A 19,258-nucleotide genomic window follows, 5' to 3' on the forward strand; every position below is an offset into this window, starting at 1 on the left:
CCCGCCTCAGCCCCCAAAATGCTGGGATTACAGGCGTGAGCCACCACGCCCAGCCTATTTTTTTTTTTTTTTTTTTTTTTTTTTTTTTTTTTTTGAGACGGAGTCTGGCTCTGTCACCCAGGCTGGAGTGCAGTGGCGCGACCTCGGCTCACTGCAAGCTCCGCCTCCCGGGTTTACGCCATTCTCCTGCCTCAGCCTCCCGAGTAGCTGGGACTACAGGCGCCCGCCACCTCGCCCGGCTAGTTTTTTGTATTTTTTAGTAGAGATGGGGTTTCACCATGTTAGCCAGGATGGTCTCGATCTCCTGACCTCGTGATCCGCCCGTCTCGGCCTCCCAAAGTGCTGGGATTACAGGCTTGAGCCACCGCGCCCGGCCGCCTCTTTATTGTTTTAAATCAGAAAGTGTTTCTAATTTTTTATCCCCAAAATAAATAAAGACTTCTTTATTTTGGGGCAGGGGGTGGGAAGCTAATTCTACTGAGATATGTGCCAATCATTTTCCTTGGTTTTCCAACTCCATTAAAGGAAACAAGTGAGAAAGTGAATCTAAGTAACTAATGGAGATGCAACAAAAATTCAAAGTTGTCCCAACAGGATCTCAGACATCAAACCCCTAAAAGGGAATATATAATTCTGTACTTACTGCAACTGGTTTATGTGGGGAAAAAAAAAAAAAAGGAAGACTCAGTGAGAGATAACTAAACACTTCCTGGTATTTTTTAATGGTTTATTTGAAAATCTTTTTAGGAATTGCAAAACAGTGTGCAATGAGGTCTTCAGGGTATTAAGGCCTGGATAACCCATCCGAAAACTGCCTATTTCTGAGCAGTCTGGTCTAGCAAGATTCTGGGGTAATTACAACCAAATAAGAAAATAGATGCAACAGTTAACACTTATGTGATGATATGAGCTTGAAAATAAATGGTTATATCTAAATAAATGCTTTTTAACAGAAAAAAGTAAAGCAAATCATGTTCATCATTAACTATTCACGGACATGAGACCATATGTCTATGACCTTTGTTACTGTTAAGTACTATAGCTTGTAGATATGCGGGTTACTTGAAAGTAATGGGCTGCTTCTATCGTGGCAAGACACCAATTATTCTGAGGAGGAAAGAAATGCAACAATCTCTAATTGATTTCCAGATTATCCACCCCATCTAGGGTCTATCAGAGGTACTCAGAATCATTTAATATATTGATAGCCATAGATTTTTACTAGTATACTTTGTTTCTATGCAAGTAGGTGGTTTATTTATTTGAGACAGGGTCTCACTCTGTTAACAGCCCAGACTTGAGTACAGTGGTACAATCACAGCTCACTGTAGTCTTGGAGCTCCTGAGCTCAAGCTATCCTCCTGCCTCAGCCTCTCGAGTAGCTGGGACACAGGTATGTGCCACCGTGCTTAGATGGGTTTACCCATCTAAGGGTAAACCTAAGCTGAATAATATTAAAGGCCTGGTACTTTCAAAAGCTAAGGGATGAAAGAAAATCTACTGTTTATCGGCCGTAAGGTTACATACTGTTTCTTAGCAACCAGGGTTTGTCTTTCATAGGACTAGAAGTCGATGAAAAAGGAGACACTAAAAATAAAACCATTTGGACAGTTCCAATTCACAGAGGCAGCACTTCAAAGGCAGTGATGTTGTGATAAACCATACTGCTGAGTTAAAGAAGTTCATTCCTTTGGCTGGAAAGAGAGGTTTATGACACTTGCATAATAAATGTTTCCCGGATACTCACTGCAGTCCCTGAACCAAAGACCAGGAATAAATGCTACCTATCTGTTCTTGCATAGAGCACGTATCAACATCAGGGACAAGAGTTACTACGGTCACTCACCTCACTCACTCAGCTCCACTCCTCTGGTTGTAAGAGGTTAGTTTATCTGGGAGTCTTGCTGGGACACAGGCTTGCCCCTACCTAGAGGCAGAATTTGAATCTTCTACCCCATATCACATTTCTTGTTGACCCTTACCTGTTAGTGTCTGATATAGTAATTCCATTTAGGGCACCAAGTTTTGTTTTTTTGTTTTGTTTTGTGTTGAGACAGAGTCTCGCTCTCTTGCCCAGGCTGGAGTGCAACGGTGAGATTTCGGCTCACTGCAACCTCCGTCTCCCTGGTTCAAGCGATTCTCCTACCTTAGCCTCCCAAGTAGCCAGGACTACAGGCGCGTGCCATCACACCCAGTTTATTATTTTATCTTTAGTAAAGACAGGGTTTCACCATGTTGGCCAGGCTGGTTTCAAACTCCTGACCTCAGGTGATCTGCTTGCCTTGGCCCCGCAAAGTGCTGGGATTACAGGCTTGAGCCAACGCGCCTGGTCGGGCACCAAGTTTTTAAAAAACAGTAAAGGAAAAATTATTTCCATACTGGTTGGAGTATGAGCTCTGGAGATACCTGGAAAATGACATCTTACTGGATGCCTAGGCAGTTCCTACACACCCACATCTTTCAATCCCGTAGCCAGTCACAAAAGTCAGAAAAGTAGTGTTCCTAGAAGGAACCGGGCTGGTTATTTGGACTGCAAACTAGCAAACTCTATTTATAAGGTAAGGCATGGATGCTTTCATTTAAGCAAATGAGCTTTCATTCGGTCAAAATCCCTGTTGTTGGGCCCCTGTAGCTTCAAACTCCAAGGACCAAGAAGGTGCTTGTATGTTTGGGGCCCGGGCTCCCGCCCCGAAGCCAGGTTGTTAAAATACTCACTGTCTCTGGCCAGCGTGCACGATGCTCTCCCGCGAAGGGCTCTCAGGGGCTGCCGGCAAACCCTGTCTCTGGTCTTCCAGCGGGCCCAGCTCCCCGTGCCGCCCGTAAGGGCCCCGGGGGTCCCGGGTCGGGCGGGAGGCAGGGGAGGCGCCGAGCCCGGAGCTCACCACTCTGCTGCGTGTGTACATGGTTCACAGCCCGCGGGTCCCGGGCCGCCGTCGCTGCGGGAGGGATGCGGCTGGGACGCTTAGCGAGTCTCCGGACGGGATTCCAAAGTGCAGAGGCAGCGGTTTTAACAGCTGAGTTTCGGTTTCTCAGAATCAGCGGCAAACTGCGCCCGCCCCAGAGAACTTCCCCATCTATTCTCCACTGAGGCCCCCTCCGACCTTATCGCGGGTTCACAGCCCGGGATGTTGACTTGAGCTGGCTTGATCGGCTACAGGTGAGAGGGTTTAAGGCCTCACAATCACCTTAGAGGTTAATCAGAATAACTGGGCTCAGCCACGGACACCTGGTGAGCGATTAGCCCGCAAAGTGACTACAATCCTGAAAGATACTTGAGAAACTGTTTGACAGGCAACTCTAATTTGAGGAGCGCTGGATATTTGAGACTGTAAAAAACATATTAACCTCAAAATACCAGAGATTGGGTCAATAACTAAAATCATCTCAACAAAATGTCGCCTTTTATCAGTAATGACTGCGGTGTGGCTGTTACCAAGGCACATACTTTCAAGTTAGAGGAAATGGAAACTGAAATCAAAAGAAAACCAAACCCCACAAAGCTGGAGAAGTAAGCTAAGGTAGACGTGATTCTCCGGGCAGCCTTGCTAAGTAATTGACTAGACATTCGAGAACTGTTAAAAAAAAAAAAAAAAAAATACCTGCTCTGTGCAGAACAGTGTGCAATGGTGATGTGGGGACATTTTAAAATATGGATTTGTAAGGCTCAGTTTCTGTAGGTCCAGGGGTGAGCTCTGGCATTCATATTTTTGAAAAGCTCCCAGATGGTTCTGATGTGTGCCAGGGTTGGTCACCAGGGTCACAATGCCATCTACACAAAGATGAGTGAAGGCTCCTCCCTCACATTACCTGCATTCTAGGAGTATCCTAGTAGACAGGTAAACAAATGGGAATGCCACTTTGGGATAAATGAAATGACAGGCAGCTGTGGAGGCACAGGGAAACTAGGGATTAGCCCTCTGAGTAATTCAGGAACAGGGACATTTGAGAACGAGCCACCAAAGACATAGGAATTCACCAGGAAGAAGAAGATGCTACGGCAGAGGCTTGTCACTTAAAATGACATGGTGTGTACTTAATTCCAGGGCTTGTCATGTGGCTGGAGCACCCCAGCCCTAGGTCAGCAAGGCACTTAGGAGCTGGACTGTCTTGCTTTTATTATTGGTGCTTAGAACAAACAGACAAATGCAGGTTTGATAGCTATGAAATTGAATGAACGAAAGAATGAAATTGAAGTGTAGGCAAGGGTGGGAGAGGAGAAAATAATGACAAGGAACATGGTGGGAAAGGCAGTCAGGGTTTCTATGCCATCCTAAGACATTGGGGTTTTGTAGACTAGGCCAGAGTTTCACAAAGTAAGCATCAGAACCACTTGGAGGAGGGTGTGTTAAAACAGATTTATGGCCAGGTGCAGTGGCTCACTCCTGTAATTCCAGTACTTTTGGAGGCCAAGGCAGGAGGATCACCTGAGGTCAGGAGTTGAAGACCAGCCTGGCCAACATGGTGAAACCCCGCCTCTACCTGGGTGACAGAGACAGACTCTGTCTCAAAAAAAAAAAAAAAAAAAGAAAGAAAGAAATAGTTTCTGATTCAGGTCTGGGATGGGGCCCAAGGATTTGCAGTTCTAACAAATTGCCAGGTAATACCAATGATGCCAGTCTCAGGATCATCCTTTGGGAACCACTGTTGTAGGCAATGTGGAAGGCACAGAAAGTTTTTCAATAAGGCAGTTACACTAATAATATCTGTTTCACAAAGTTAGCTCTAACAATGTGAAACGGAGATTGAAAGATGAAGAGACTGAAATTGGGAAGATAAATTCAGAACCTAGTTATGGCTAGGTAAGAAATACAGATCTGAGCTAAGGCAATCCAGAAAGCAGGGAGCAAAATTAAGACATTTCACATGGGCCAGGGTTAGTTGCTCATGCCTGTAATCCCAGCACGTCTGGAGACTGAGGCAGGAGGATCACCTGAGGCCAGGAGTTTAAGGTCAGCCTGGGCAGCATGGTAAGACCTCATCTCTACAAAACAAATAAATAAAACATGAAAGGCACGTCACATGAGAGATTAGCATAGATAAAAACTAGAAGAAAGAGAGAATTGGGTACTGGAAGGCAGCAGAGAGAAGGGGAGATGGCTTTTATAGTACTTTAAGACCAGCTCTGCCATATACTGGTCACACAACCAAGGCCAAGTCCCTTAATTCCTCAGAGGTCCAGTTTCCTCCTCTGCCCCATGTGGGTATTGTGAGGAATAGAGATCATACACATCAGTGGTTCTCAAATGGAGTTGATTTTTCCTCTAGCAGACATCTGGCAATGCCTGGAGATATTTTTGATTGTATAGCCTCAAAGTGGGTAGGTGCTGCTAGCATCTAGTGTGTAAAGGCCAGGGATGCTGCTAAACATCCTACAATGCACAGAATAGGCCCACGCGACAAAGAGTTATCCTGCCCCAAGTGTCAGTACTGTTGAAATTGAAAAATCCTGATCTTCATGATATGCCTAACTTAGAGCCCCAGTAATTTAATGGTTGCTGTCTTTATGGTGACTTTTAACTTTGTGACTGGATAGGATAACCTAGAGGAGGGACAAGCTTTGAGGGAAGTTCTAAGAGTCTGTTTAGGTGCTGTTGGGTGTGAGGTACCTGCAGGGTAAGAAACACAGACCTAGAGATCAACAAAAAGAGGAACAGCATGGTCTTTCTGGAGGCCATCTTCCACATTGTACTTTACTAGGAAAATACCCCTGGAACTCTTGTTTCAAAGGAGAAAATTATTTTGGTAGTTGGATGAAATTTAAAGTTTGAGGAAGGGAAAACCCACATTGGGGGAAAACCAATTCTCCAAAAGGAGCTAATAATAGACAGGTTGGCCTCAAGAATACACTTAGTTGACCATATTTGTTTCAGAACATAACCACATCTCACACCAAAGTTCTAAACCTGAGATTTCTCACTCCATTCACTTCTTGTTTTGCCACATTCTCAAAGTGTTTTAAAAAATGTGAAGGTGATTTATTATGGCAACAGACATCTACAGGCTCCTTTTGGACGCCCAAGAATGGGCTCTCTACTTGTGTATCATCCATTCTTTCCCCGTAGGTGTGTGCATTTGGGTGCAAATATGGGCTGGCCTCTTACTGGAGTTGTTCCACAGTGGTGGCTGGTGAAGAGAAGCAGAGGTGAGTGGGGAGGGTCCTGGGCCCCCATCCCCATTTAGCCAAGTACTTTAGCCCTTTATCTCTTCTACTCACTCGGCTACTGCCTAATTTTATTTGAAGCAAGAATTCAATGGCTTTTAAATGTTTGAAAAACCACCCGTACTAGACAATTACCTAGGAATATGTTTTAAGAGATATAAGAAAGTGGCCGGGCGCGGTGGCTCAAGCCTGTAATCCCAGCACTTTGGGAGGCCGAGTCGGGCGGATCACGAGGTCAGGAGATCGAGAGACCATCCCGGCTAACACGGTGAAACTCCGTCTCTACTAAAAAATACAAAAAAAACTAGCCGGGCGAGGTGGCGGGCGCCTGTAGTCCCAGCTACTCGGGAGGCTGAGGCAGGAGAATGGCGTAAACCCGGGAGGCGGAGCTTGCAGTGAGCTGAGATCCGGCCACTGCACTCCAGCCTGGGTGACAGAGCGAGACTCCGTCTCAAAAAAAAAAAAAAAAAAAAAAAAAAAGAAAGTCCTGAAATCTAGGATTGTTAGATTACCTGAAATTTGGCCAATTAGAGATTCATTAAGAAGTTTTTCTTTCCAAATGAAACTGCCTCTGGGGAATAATCATGTATTCGTTCCTTTGGTAAATGAGTTTATTTGTTTGTTTGTTTGATTTTTTTGAGAGGGAGTCTCACTTTATTTTAGTGGCCTCAGCTCACTGCAAGCTCTGCCTCCAGGGTTCAGTGCCCTAGTCCCAAATAGGGGACTGCGCCCATCTCAGTCTCACTCTGCAAGCTGCTGCCTCCAGGGTTCACGCCATTCTCCTGCCCTCCCGAGCCTCCCCCGCCACCGCCGCCCCCGGCTAGTTTTTTGTATTTTTTAGTAGCTGGGACCGTGTTAGCCAGGATGGTCTCGATCTCCTGACCTCCCTCTGACCTGATCCCCGTCACGGCCTCCCCAAAGTGCTAATTTTTTTTTGTATTTTTAGTAGAGATGGGGTTTTACCATGTTAGCCAGGATGGTCTCGATTTCCTGAGCTCGTGATCCGCCCGCCTCAGCCTCCCGAAGTGTTAGGATCACAGGCGTGAGCCATCATGCCCGGCCAGTAAATGAGTTTAATCCGAGCAAAAGACATTTTGGTTGGGGAAGAGGAGAACTGAGTGAAAAGAAAAAGGATTCCAAAAATTGTGTAAAGAAAAATGTAAAATGAGGCGTTGTTGGGGAATGGAAATTCAGAAATACAATGAGCAATTTTAGCCAGCCCTATGAGCTTTAAGAGAGAAGATTAAATCAAAAAGAAACTTTAGGCTGGGCGTGGTGGCTCACTCCTGTAATCCCAGCACTTTATTTCTATTCTGAAAGGGATTTCAAGATAAAACACACTCACCAGGTGTGGTGGCTCATGCCTGTAATCCCAGCACTTTGGGAGGCCAAGGCAGGAGGATCACCTGAGGCTGGGAGTTCGAGGCTAGCTTGACCAACATGGAGAAACCCTGTCTCTACTAAAAATACAAATTAGCAGGGTGTGGTGGTGCATGCCTGTAATCCCAGCTACTTGGAAGGCTGAGGCAGGAGAATGACGTGAACCTGGGAGGTGGAGCTTGCAGTAAGCCGAGATCATGCCACTGCATGCTAGCCCGGGCGACAGAGCAAGACTCCATCTCAAAAAAGAGACTCCGTCTCAAAAAAAAAAAAAAAAAAAAAAACACCAAAGATTTGGCTCTGTAATGCTTTAGCAATTTAAAACCAAAAGCCACTGAAACTGAAGTTAAGAATCCTTGAGGACAAATTTAAGTATTATTAGAAAAAATATATAAAGCTCTTACATTGACAACTCAAAAATTATAACATCAATTTATATTGCATCAAGGTGCAATTTATGGCCCTCACAAGCTTCTAAAAGGTAGATAGGACAGGTGGGGTTATTATGATTAATATTTCCATCATACAAATAAAGCAACCAAAGTTCAGAGAGTTTCAATGATTGCCTGAGGTCACAAAACTCTTTAAATGGCTTTGCCAGGTCTCAAGTTCAGGTCTTCTGCCTTTGTGGCCATTACTCTTTCCACTGTACCACATGTTTTCTTACATACCTGGTGATATTTACAAAGGACTATGAAGCTCACAAAAGTGATGGCTTGGAGTTAAAACATCAGAACAATTAGGAGTTCCCTAAGAAGGGGCATCTTTGAAAAAGGAACAGATGTTGGGTAAAAATAACTGGTACTTTAAGGCCGGGTGTGGTGGCTCATGCCTATAATCCCAGCACTTTGGGAGGCCGAGGCAGGCAGATCACTTGAGGTCAGGAGTTGGAGACCAGCCTGACTGAGCAACATGGTGAAACCTGGTCTCTACTAAAAATACAAAAATTAGCTGGGTGCGGTGGTACACACCTGTAATCCCAGCTACTCCAGAGGTTGAGGCTGGAGAATCACTGAACCCTGGGAGGCAGACATGGCAGTGAGTTGAGATCATGCCATTGCACTCTGGCCTGGCTGACAGAGTGAGACTTCGTTTGAAAAAAAAAAAAAAAAGTACACACAAAAAATGAAAAGTACTTTAGAGTGTTTCTGTTTGATTCATTTATCACAGCTGAAGAAACCCTTCAGGGTAATCTCCCTGCCAACGCCACTGACAGAGTCTACAGAAGTTTCCCCAAAGTTAAGGGAAATTCCTTCCATTCCTGTAGCCAGCAGACATCTTGTGACAGCTACTACATAGTGTTAGAACCCAGATATGGCAGCTGTTACCTACTCCTCAGATTTGAATTGACAAACAAGGAAATTCCTACTTATCTGAGGGTAGGAAATATCATTTAAAGCACATTTCTCCATTCCTCATTTCCCCAAGTGACAGTACACATTGCCATCCGAAAAATAGTATATCTTTCCATTCTTTTTTTTTTTTTTTTTTTTTTTTTTTTTTTTTTTTTTTTTTTTTTTTTTTTTTTTTTTTGAGACGGAGTCTCGCTCTGTCGCCGGGGCTGGAGTGCAGTGGCCGGATCTCAGCTCACTGCAAGCTCCGCCTCCCGGGTTTACGCCATTCTCTCTGCCTCAGCCTCCTGTGTAGCTGGGACTACAGGCGCCCGCCACCTCGCCCGGCTAGTTTTTTGTATTTTTTTTAGTAGAGACGGGGTTTCACCGTTTTAGCCAGGATGGTCTCGATCTCCTGACCTCGTGATCCGCCCGTCTCGGCCTCCCAAAGTGCTGGGATTACAGGCGTGAGCCACCGCGCCCGGCCTCTTTCCATTCTTAAGTAGAATTCTTTGCGCTATACTCTAAGGCTTACTATTTTAACACCGTTAAAGAAAAGACGTTTTAGCCCAAATATAGCATGTTTGCAATTCATGAAATTTTGACAAGTTGTATAAAACAGTATCATTGTAGAGATCATTTGATCGTGTAATTATAGGGGTAAATATTGGAATGTTAAGATTTTTATTAATGTTGATTCTGATAGGTTCAGAAACTTTGACATAATCATTTTGATTTTATAAAGTAATGCACAGCTGCTCATTGGGATAATTATAATAAGTAAAAAACATGTCAAATTCTGAATTTTGTCAAAAGAGACATTTTGTCACAATCATCTTCCAAAATATGAAAAGCTAAACTTGGGGCTCAGAAGACTTAAATTTATGTTCTAGCTATGCCAGTAGTTTGTGCACAATGCTGGTGAGTCATTTGGCTTCTCTAGCCTCTGTCTCCTTATTTAAAATAAAGTGATTAGATGCTCTTAAATATGAAGCTGGAATAACAAGATTCTGTCTGTTCACCTTTCACTTTTCATATAGAAAAGTGTTTATAGCTTTTCTTACCAATATAGAAATGCCTGGCACAGAATACAGTTTCCAGTGAAGCTGGAACTCTGTTGCCATAACTAGGAGACACCGGGCATTCCATAGACATTTTGTGACAATGTTCCATCCTGATATCTTCTGGTAGCTAACAAGAATTTCATTTCTGTGGATAAGGCCTTGGGTTCTCCGGTTTGACTTGACTTAGAAAAGGAGTCATTAGGAATTTCCATGACCTTTCATGTTTCCAGGACTGGGATATAGGGTTGGGATTCGCCATAGGCACATCACATGGGTTAGAGTTCAAGACTTTTCAGAATAGTTCCCAGTAGCCCACCAATTATTAGGTTGGTGCAAAAATAATTGCAGTTTTTATCATTAAAAATAATGGCAAAAACCACATTTACTTTTGCACCTACCTAAATATATGGCTCCTCTCCTTGAATTACCAGTGAGACAATCCTTGACCAAGAGAGAGTGATGAGAATTGTTAAGGTAATGAGGTTACATGTGGTCTGAAGAAAGTGAGTGGTCCTATGTTATCTATCAATGCAGGACACTTCTCCGAGTGGCCATGAACCAATCCACTTCTCCCTCATTTCTTGTGCGTGGTTGTCATGTGCTGGGAATGTTGTATCCTGAGATAGAAAGAAACTGCCTGAAATAGCCCAGGCCTTGTTTCTGTCCCTCCTAAGCAATGTAACATCTTGAGTTAGAGAGGGACTGCCTGGGACAGCCCAGGCTTTGTTCCTCTGTCCCTTAGGAGCAGGATGTCCTTCAAAGCTTTGCCCAGTGGCATGGCCTCTAAAGCAGATAACCCAGGGCAGACTGCTTTTCGGGGTCCCTCAGCTGTGGTGCAAGTGGGGCATGCACAGTCAAGACCGCATCCTTCCTGGGCAGCTTTCTTGAGCCTTAGGGACTTGTTCACAATGGATCTGAGATATCTTCTGTTCCTTGCTATCTGTAAGTAGTAAACCAGTTTCATATAACTTGTGCGTGAGCGTGTTCTGTCTCGTTAAACTCAGGCAAGTAGATGACCAGTATATGGTGGACCTAAATAGTAGCCCACGATGCAGTGGGCATAAATATATGGACTCCTGTTTCTGATGTTTGGCATAGTGAACTTTGCTATTCTCCATGCAGTGGAGGTTCTCACTCAGGATTAGTAATTAGCGAACCTGCTTCACAACAAAAGGTTTGCTGTTCAAGCTTCTGGTTTTGTTAAATAGTCCTGTGTTTAGATTTTGGCACTACTATGTACAACTGAGTGACTTTGGGCAAATTACTGAACATCTCAGGGCCTCAGTTTCTTCTCCTGTGAAACAGGAATAATATTTACATGACCTACTGAATAGGGTGGTTGTATACATTAGGTAAGTATGAAATGCTTCATATCATGTATCCAACATAGTATATTCAATAAATGCAGTGATCATTATTATTTAAGCTCTGAAAAAACAAAGTAAGCAGAGCAAAATACTTGAACAAGCACTTTACACACATACACACAAATATCCAAATGGCTAACAAATATATAAAAAGGAACTTAATTTGTCACAGAGGAAATGCAAGCTACAATCATAATGAGGTATCTCTATACACTCAACAAAATGATTACAATGAAAGAGAAAGACTATTTTGGGCAAAGATGTGAAACAACTAAAATTCTTGCACTCTACTGGTGGACTAGTAAATTAATACAACCTTTTTGGAAAACAGTTTAGCAGAATCATCTAAGGCTGAATGTTTTTATATCCAGCAATTCCATTCCCAGATGTCCAACACAACTGTGTACACATATTCACCAAAAGTCGTATATGAAAATGTTCATATCAGCATTATTCACTGGAGTGTAAAACTAGAAACTACTCAAATGCATATCAACCATAGAGGAATAAATTGCAGTATATTCCTACAATGTAATACTACACATGAGGAGTTGCTATATTTGTTATTCTGTAAGTACTAGTTGGCCATTATCTTACTTCCTCAGGCCATCTCCATGTGTCGTTGGACTTCTGTCTAACTCATCTTATATAAGTTATGTAACTTATGTTAGTTAAACTTTAGGCTCAGCTGCAATTGTAGAGAATGAAAATAGCTATAGTTTAAACACATGGAAGTTTGCTCTGAGATACCAGTCCAGGCATATGCAGGCCAGGGGCTAGGATGAGGACTTAACGGAGTCAAGGATCTAGGCTTCTCCAGTTGCTTTGCTCTGCCCTATCTACCATGTTGCTCTTATTTGCATCCCACACATACACAATGTAGCCAGTGAGAAGGGGGAACAGGATACTGAAGTTCATTCCCTTTAAGGGTACAACCTAAAGATTGCATACAATGCTTTTATTTACGTTTCACTGGCCAAAATTTAGTTACACGGCCAAACCCAGTCACAAGAGAAACTGAGAAATGTGGTCTTAATTAGATGCAGGCATACTGTAGTAGCTAGCCTCCAAAGAGGCCTCCAATGGCTCTTGCCTTCAGGCATTTATATTCCTATGCTGTTTGTTTCCTCCAACATTGAACAGGACTATCTGGTGTAACCTTCAGCCCCCATCAAGTTGACTACAATTCTAGTTGACATCTTGACTGCAACCTAAGGCAGAAACATGCAGCTGGCCGGGCGCGGTGGCTCAAGCCTGTAATCCCAGCACTTTGGGAGGCCAAGACGGGTGGATCACGAGGTCAGGAGATCGAGACCATCCTGGCTAACACGGTGAAACCCCGTCTCTACTAAAAAATACAAAAAACTAGCCGGGCGATGTGGCGGACGCCTGTAATCCCAGCTACTCGGGAGGCTGAGGCAGGAGAATGGCGTGAACCCGGGAGGCGGAGCTTGCAGTGAGCTGAGATCCGGCCACTGCACTCCAGCCTGGGCGACATAGCAAGACTCCATCTCAAAAAAAAAAAAAAAAAAAAAAAAAGAAACATGCAGCTAAGCTGCTCCTGAATTTCTGACTCTTAGAAATTATTTGAGAAAATAACTATTTAATGTTGTTTTAAGCCACTATCTGTCAGGATAATTTGTTATAAGCAATAGATAACTAAGACAAGAATGGAGGAGAGGAAATTAAAGTGAAAAGAGAACTGGGGTGGGTGTGGTGACTCACGCATGTAATCCTAGCACTTTGGGAGACCAAAGTGGATGGATCACCTGAGGCCAGGAGTTCAAGACCAACCTGGGCAATATGATGAGATCGCTTCCCTACAAAAAATACCAAAATTAGAGGTGTGGTGGCATGTCGCGGTGGTCTCAGCTTGGGACTTGGGAGGCTGAGGCAGGAGGATGGATTGAGCTCAGGAGGTTGAGGCTTCAGTGAGCCGAGATCATGGCACTGCACTCCAGCCTGGATGACAGAGCAAGATCCCATCTCAAAAAGAAAATAAGAAAAGAGAATGGGATGTGGTATATGAAATTTTAGATGGCGTGGCCAGGAGAAGTATTAATGTGGCCTCTGAGTAGGGACGTAAAGGATGTGTGAGTACAGGAAGAGTATTTTGGGTAAAATCACGTTTATAGTCAAAGTGTTTATCAACCAGTATGCCACGGGCACTGACAAACCAGAATAGGTGCCCAAACAAATAAACACTGAGACAGGTCATACACATTCATCAGGGCCTCATGTGGAGCCCCAGCTGCATATCAGCTGTGAGCAGAGGGAAAAGAAGTCAAAGACCCTGGGTGGGAGAGTGCCAGTGTTTGATGAACCTCAAAAAGGCCAACATGAGCAGAGGGAGAGAGCAGGATGAAATGAGGATAGAAATATAACATAACATAACATAACATAACATAACATAACATAACATAACATGTGGGCCATACAGTATAGTGTCATTTAAGTCATAGCAAAGCCTTTGGCATTTATTCTGCATGAAACGGAAAATGTTTGAAAGATTTTGTGGAAAGGAACATGGTGTTACATGTTTTAACATCATCACTCAGGCTGTTAGACTGAAAACAGACTGAAGCAAAATGTTATAGATTGAAGGTTTGTGTCCTCCCTAAATTCCTGTGTTGAACCCTAACCCCCAACGCAATGGTATATACAGGTATGGCCTTTGTTTAGATGAGGTTTAGATGAGGTCATGAGGGAGGGGCCCTCATGATGAGATTAGCGGTCTTATAAGAAAAGGAAGAGAGAGAGATCTCTCTCTTTCCATGTGAGCACAGAGGAAAGGCTGTATGAGGATAGTGAGAAGGAAGCCTTCTGCAACTCCAGCGGGGAGTCCTCACCAGACATCGACCCTGCTAACACCTTGGTGGACTTCAAGCTTCTAAATATGTCAGAAAATAATTTTTAGTTGTTTAAGCTACTCAATCTATGGTGTTTTGTTATGTCAGCGCAAGTCGTCTAATACAAAAGGCAAGGGTGGAAGCAGGGAGACCGGTTGGGAGGCTGTTGCAATAATTCAGATGAAAAATGATAGCGGCTTGGGCCAGCATGGTGCAGCAGAGATGGTGAGAAGTGGTGAGATTCTGGATATATTTGTAAAGTATCATGAACAGGATTTAAAAAGTAAGATGAACAAGAACAGATTGGATGTCAGGTATAGAGAAAGAGTCAAGGATGATATCAAGGTTCGAATTTCTATCACTGGCAGGATGGAGTTTTCATCAGCTAAGTTGGGGAAGGCTGTGAGAGGCGTTTCTGGTAGTCGTGGTGAACCAAGGTATTGTCATGAGCTCATGTTTGGACTTGTTACGTTTTGAGAGCCTGCTAAATATCCAAGTGGAGTAAGTTATTGAAGTGCAAGTGTGGAATTCAGGGAAAATGCCCAGATTGAAGATATGAGTTTGGAACTCATTGTCACATAGAGTATATCCAAAGCCAGGTGATTAAATGAGATTGCACAGTAGTAAGTTTAGATCAAAAAGGGTTTGGGTAGCCTTGTCCACAGCTTTAAATTGTAGGCGCAAATTTAACACTATCAAAGGAGAACTAGAATTCTCTCCCTGCTCACTCCAGTTTCAGAAGTTTAGTTAGTAAGAGTGCATGGTTTCCAGGGATGGATATTACTGAGCTGGGCCAATGTCCCAGTATGTAAGGTCAACACTAACAGTGTAAGAACAGACAGACATATCTGAGCCTCTGAATCTGAAGTCCAATCAAGAATATTGTCATGGACAAGGGGGAAATGCTGTTGACTAGCAGCTGGAAAATCAGTGGTTCTCAATGTTGGCTATACTTTGGAATCACCTGGCAGGTTTTAGCATCACTGAGGATTGGGTCCTACCCCAGGATTCTGATTTTATTGGTCTGGGGTGCAGCCTAGACTCTGGGAGTTTAAAATGTTCCCCAGGGATTCTGAGGTACAGCCAAGGTATCTCAGTAGCTAAAGAACACTAGAGTTAATTAGTCATCATTATCAGCACCTTTATAAGCATCTTTATAAGTTTGCTGTTTGTTCAGAAAGATGTTAGAGAGAAGTGACTAAACTGTGACAGAATGACAGCTCAGGAGGCTAGAAATAGACAAAGTAGCCGGGCAGGGTGGCTTAAACTTGTAATCCCAGCACTTTGGGAGGCCGAGGAGGGTGGGTCACCTGAGGTCAGGAGTTCGAGACCAGCCTGCCCAACATGGCAAAACCCCGTCTCTACTAAAAATACAAAAAATGTGCTGGGTGTGGTGGCAGGCATCTGTAATCCCAGCTACTCGGGAGGCTGAGGCAGGAGAATCACTTGAACCCAGGAGGCAGAGGTTACAGTAAGCCAAGATCATACCACTGCACTCCAGCCTGGGCAACAAGAGTGAAACTCTGTCTCCAAGAAAAAAAAAAAAAAAAGACAAAGTATAGGGAGAAGCATTAAACATGTATTTTAAGTTGTTTCTAAGTAGGTATTTCTCAGAGCATTAGGGCAAGACCACAAGGATGTGTGTAAACGGAATAACAATTTGGGCTTTTTTGTTTGGTTTATACCACAGTAGGTGGTGTGCAGTGCAGCAGAAGAATCATTGGCTGGTTTGTGAGGGAAGGATCACAAAACATGCAGAGTGTATTCAAACATAGGCAATGTGAGTGAATTTAACACTTTTCAGAAGAATGTAGAATAGGTAAACATATACAAATTGTTTATTTTTATTTTTATTTTTTATTTTGAGACAGAGTTTCACTCTTGTCATCCAGGCTGGAGTACAATGGTGCGATCCTGGCTCACTGCAACCTCTGCCTCCCAGGTTCAAGGAATTCTCCTGCCTCAGCCTCCCGAGTCGCTGGGATTACAGGTGCCCACCACCACGCCCAGCTAATTTCTGTATTTTTAAGAGGAGCTGGGGTTTCACCATGTTGGCCAGGCTGGTCTTGAACTTCTGACCTCATGTGATCCACCCAGCCTCCCAAAGTGCTGGGATTACAGGTGTGAGCCACCATGCCCGGCCACAAATTGTTTATTGATATAAGACATTTTTAACTGTTTGAATAGTGCTTTCAGAATTCCTTCAAACATATTTCTATGTTTGTTTGCCAGAGTATAGCTCCATCTGAACCCCACTTAGTTGACCCTGAAAAGGCCACTCTGTTCTTGTGGCTACAGTATAGGGACATCACATTGATGAGACAGGTAGGCTTCACGGCACAGAATTGTGAAAGATAAAAGTATTTTGGGCCGGGCGCGGTGGCTCACGCCTGTAATCCCAGCACTTTGGGAGGCCAAGGCGGGCGGATCACAAGGTCAGGAGATCGAGACCACGGTGAAACCCCGTCTCTACTAAAAATACAAAAAATTAGCCGGGCGCGGTGGCGGGCGCCTGTAGTCCCAGCTACTCAGGAGGCTGAGGCAGGAGAATGGCGTAAACCCAGGAGGCGGAGCTTGCAGTGAGCCAAGATCGCGCCACTGCACTCCAGCCTGGGCGACAGAGCGAGACTCCGTCTCAAAAAACAAAAACAAACAAACAAAAAAAAGTATTTTGAAGAGCAAACACATATCACCCTAAGTTTCTTTTGCTTTCAATAACTTAACATGACCCTATGTAGAGAGGACAAGCAAAGTGCTAGAAAAGTGGTACAGTTTGTGCTATGTCAGCATTAGATTTGGTGTTTAATTTAGGTTAAGACAATCCAGCAGACCTTGTCCCAAAACCTCGCGTATTCATGCAGAATCTGGCCACAAAAACAAAGCTGAGACCTCAACGAAAACACAATGTTTTCTATTTCTTAGTTGTTTGATAGCAATGCTTTTTCTGAGGCAAAAGGACTTGGATCATCACGCTGTTGTAGGGTGTATATAATCCAAGAAAAACGTGCTCCTGGGTTATAGAATGCTAAGGTTGAGTTTTAAACTCACTGGGAAAATAAATATAGCAATCAAATGTATCCTGTTGTAAATAGTAATGGGTGGATTAGCTCTTGGGTACTATCAACAACCTGTGCTTCAAACCAGATGTTTAATTCTGGCTAGAATCCCAAACTGTGTTCTAAGGAAATGACTGACACTGGTATTTTAGGAATGTTAAACAAGAACATTCTCTGTATTGTCTTTTCTTCTTAAAAGCTACATGACCTTGAGCAAATTACTCAACTCTTCTTAAATTCATTTTCCTTTTCTGTAAAGCCTCTGCTATTTGCTTTTACATGATCTCAGGGACAAATGTGATTATTCCACATGAAAAATTATAAAGTGCTTTTTATAGTTAGTACTTAACAAATTAACAATGGCATGCTGGATAATCTGCACTTGCAGATAGTATTGTAGCATGCATTAGTGAAATGGTACCATTTTTAGAGATAATGTGTATGTTCCCAACAAGAGAGTTTCAAGATCAAAAAGAAATTTTACATTTATTACCACATTATTTATCCTGATATAACCTGTGAAGAATGTTAGTTTTTCAATTTTTAAAGATGACACAAGGAGCTCAGAATTATTGTGCAATAATTAATATGCACATACATATTTACATATTGTACAGTAATTAATATGCACACGTATATTTACGTACACATTTAGTGGGCTACTGCTATGTGTCAGCCATTGTTAAGCATTTTCACCTATGTTATGTTAGTTCCAAAAACAGGCTTCAAATCTAACTCATTAAACTCTCTAATGTTCTCTTTACTAGCAAACTCTCTCTTTTATTATATTGGGCATTTTAAAGGAGGCACTATGCAGCAAAAAAGTGAGAATTAAAATATATAGTGACATCATACACAAGGCTCCTATAGGTATATGGATGAAAGACACATGCAGAAAAAAATGACAAAATATTCTTTTTTTTTTTTGAGACTGAGTCGCTCTATTGCCAAGGCTGGAGTGCAGTGGCACCATCTCAGCTCACTGCAACCTCCACCTCCCAGGTTCAAACGATTCTCCTGTCTCAGCCTCCTGAGTAGCTGGGATTACAGGCGCACACCACCACACCCGGCTAATTTTTGTATTTTTAGTACAGACAGGGTTTCACCATGTTGGTCAGGCTGGTCTCGAATTCCTGACCTCATGATCCACCCACCTCGGCCTCTCAAAGTGCTAGGATTACAGGCGTGAGCCACCGTGCCCGGCCAAAATATTCTTTATACATACATAGTGCTGAGGCTCTGAAGCCCATACTCCAAAGTATGGCACTTTGACATGCTGAACTGAAGAAGCCTCAAGGTCTCTCTGACCTTCCCCACTACCCCATACTGTCTCTCCTAAAGCACAGAATGCAATTGAAATTCCTTTATCTGCCTAAGATCCAGACCAACCAAAAAGAACAATTGGTTTTTTCCCCCTCCCTGAAAGACCATGATATAAACATACCTGAATAAACCCTTTCACAAGATAATGTAATCTCTGTTCCCTGATCTATTCCTGCTCCCTGGTAATCCCCTCAACAGAATTCCTCTTTTTCCCCCTCCCATAACTTGTTTTGCCAGCATGGTGTATGAGCTTCTGAACCCCTGGTGGGGGATGAGTAATCACTTTGTGTTTCTCCCTAGGTACAGCTTTAAAAATTCCTATGCCTTTTTTGAGCTGATTTTTTAGTGAACCTTTAGAGGGCAAAGGGGAAGTTTCCCTACAATAGGAACGCATTGTTATAAATCTCTTTCAGATGACTTTTTAGAATTTCAAGTTCAGAAAATTGCATACCTAAGAAGCTGATGTTAATGCAAGCAAACAAAGGATTTATATTGTGACCAAATGCAGGTTTAGCCACTGGCTGCTTGCAAAATCCAATGACAAGGACGAAGTGCAGTACAACGAAGGTGACTTCGTGTTTTGAAGCTAGCGGTGGGGAAGTGGTTCAGGCTCCTGCCTTAAGAAAACCACTTTAAAATTCTCAGGCAAAATGCTAAGGTTTAAGAAGCGGGGAGGTGGTGAGGCAGTACAGGTCTACATGACCTGTTCCAGTGACTTGTGTTATTGC

The 19,258-nt window shown here is 43.2% G+C and overlaps 2 protein-coding genes across 9 annotated transcripts in view; one reads left to right on the forward strand and one right to left on the reverse strand.

Annotated features, from left to right (window-relative positions):
• Positions 1–3,317, reverse strand: part of EPSTI1 (epithelial stromal interaction 1) — a 225,984-nt gene extending 222,667 nt beyond the window's left edge. For all 8 annotated transcript variants that reach the window (XR_007720730.1, XM_050766209.1, XM_050766208.1 and 5 more), the window contains exon 1: positions 2,716–3,317. Coding sequence is in view for 7 of the 8 variants with exons in the window: in XM_050766209.1 (XP_050622166.1) it covers positions 2,716–2,903 (188 nt within the window). In the remaining variant the exon portion in view is untranslated. The remainder of the gene's footprint in view (positions 1–2,715) is intronic.
• DNAJC15 (DnaJ heat shock protein family (Hsp40) member C15) overlaps positions 1–19,258 on the forward strand; it is a 354,888-nt gene that overhangs the window by 223,896 nt on the left and 111,734 nt on the right. The window lies entirely within an intron of this gene.

Source organism: Macaca thibetana, chromosome 17, assembly GCF_024542745.1.
Source record: "Macaca thibetana thibetana isolate TM-01 chromosome 17, ASM2454274v1, whole genome shotgun sequence".
NCBI classification, from domain to species: Eukaryota; Metazoa; Chordata; class Mammalia; order Primates; family Cercopithecidae; genus Macaca; species Macaca thibetana.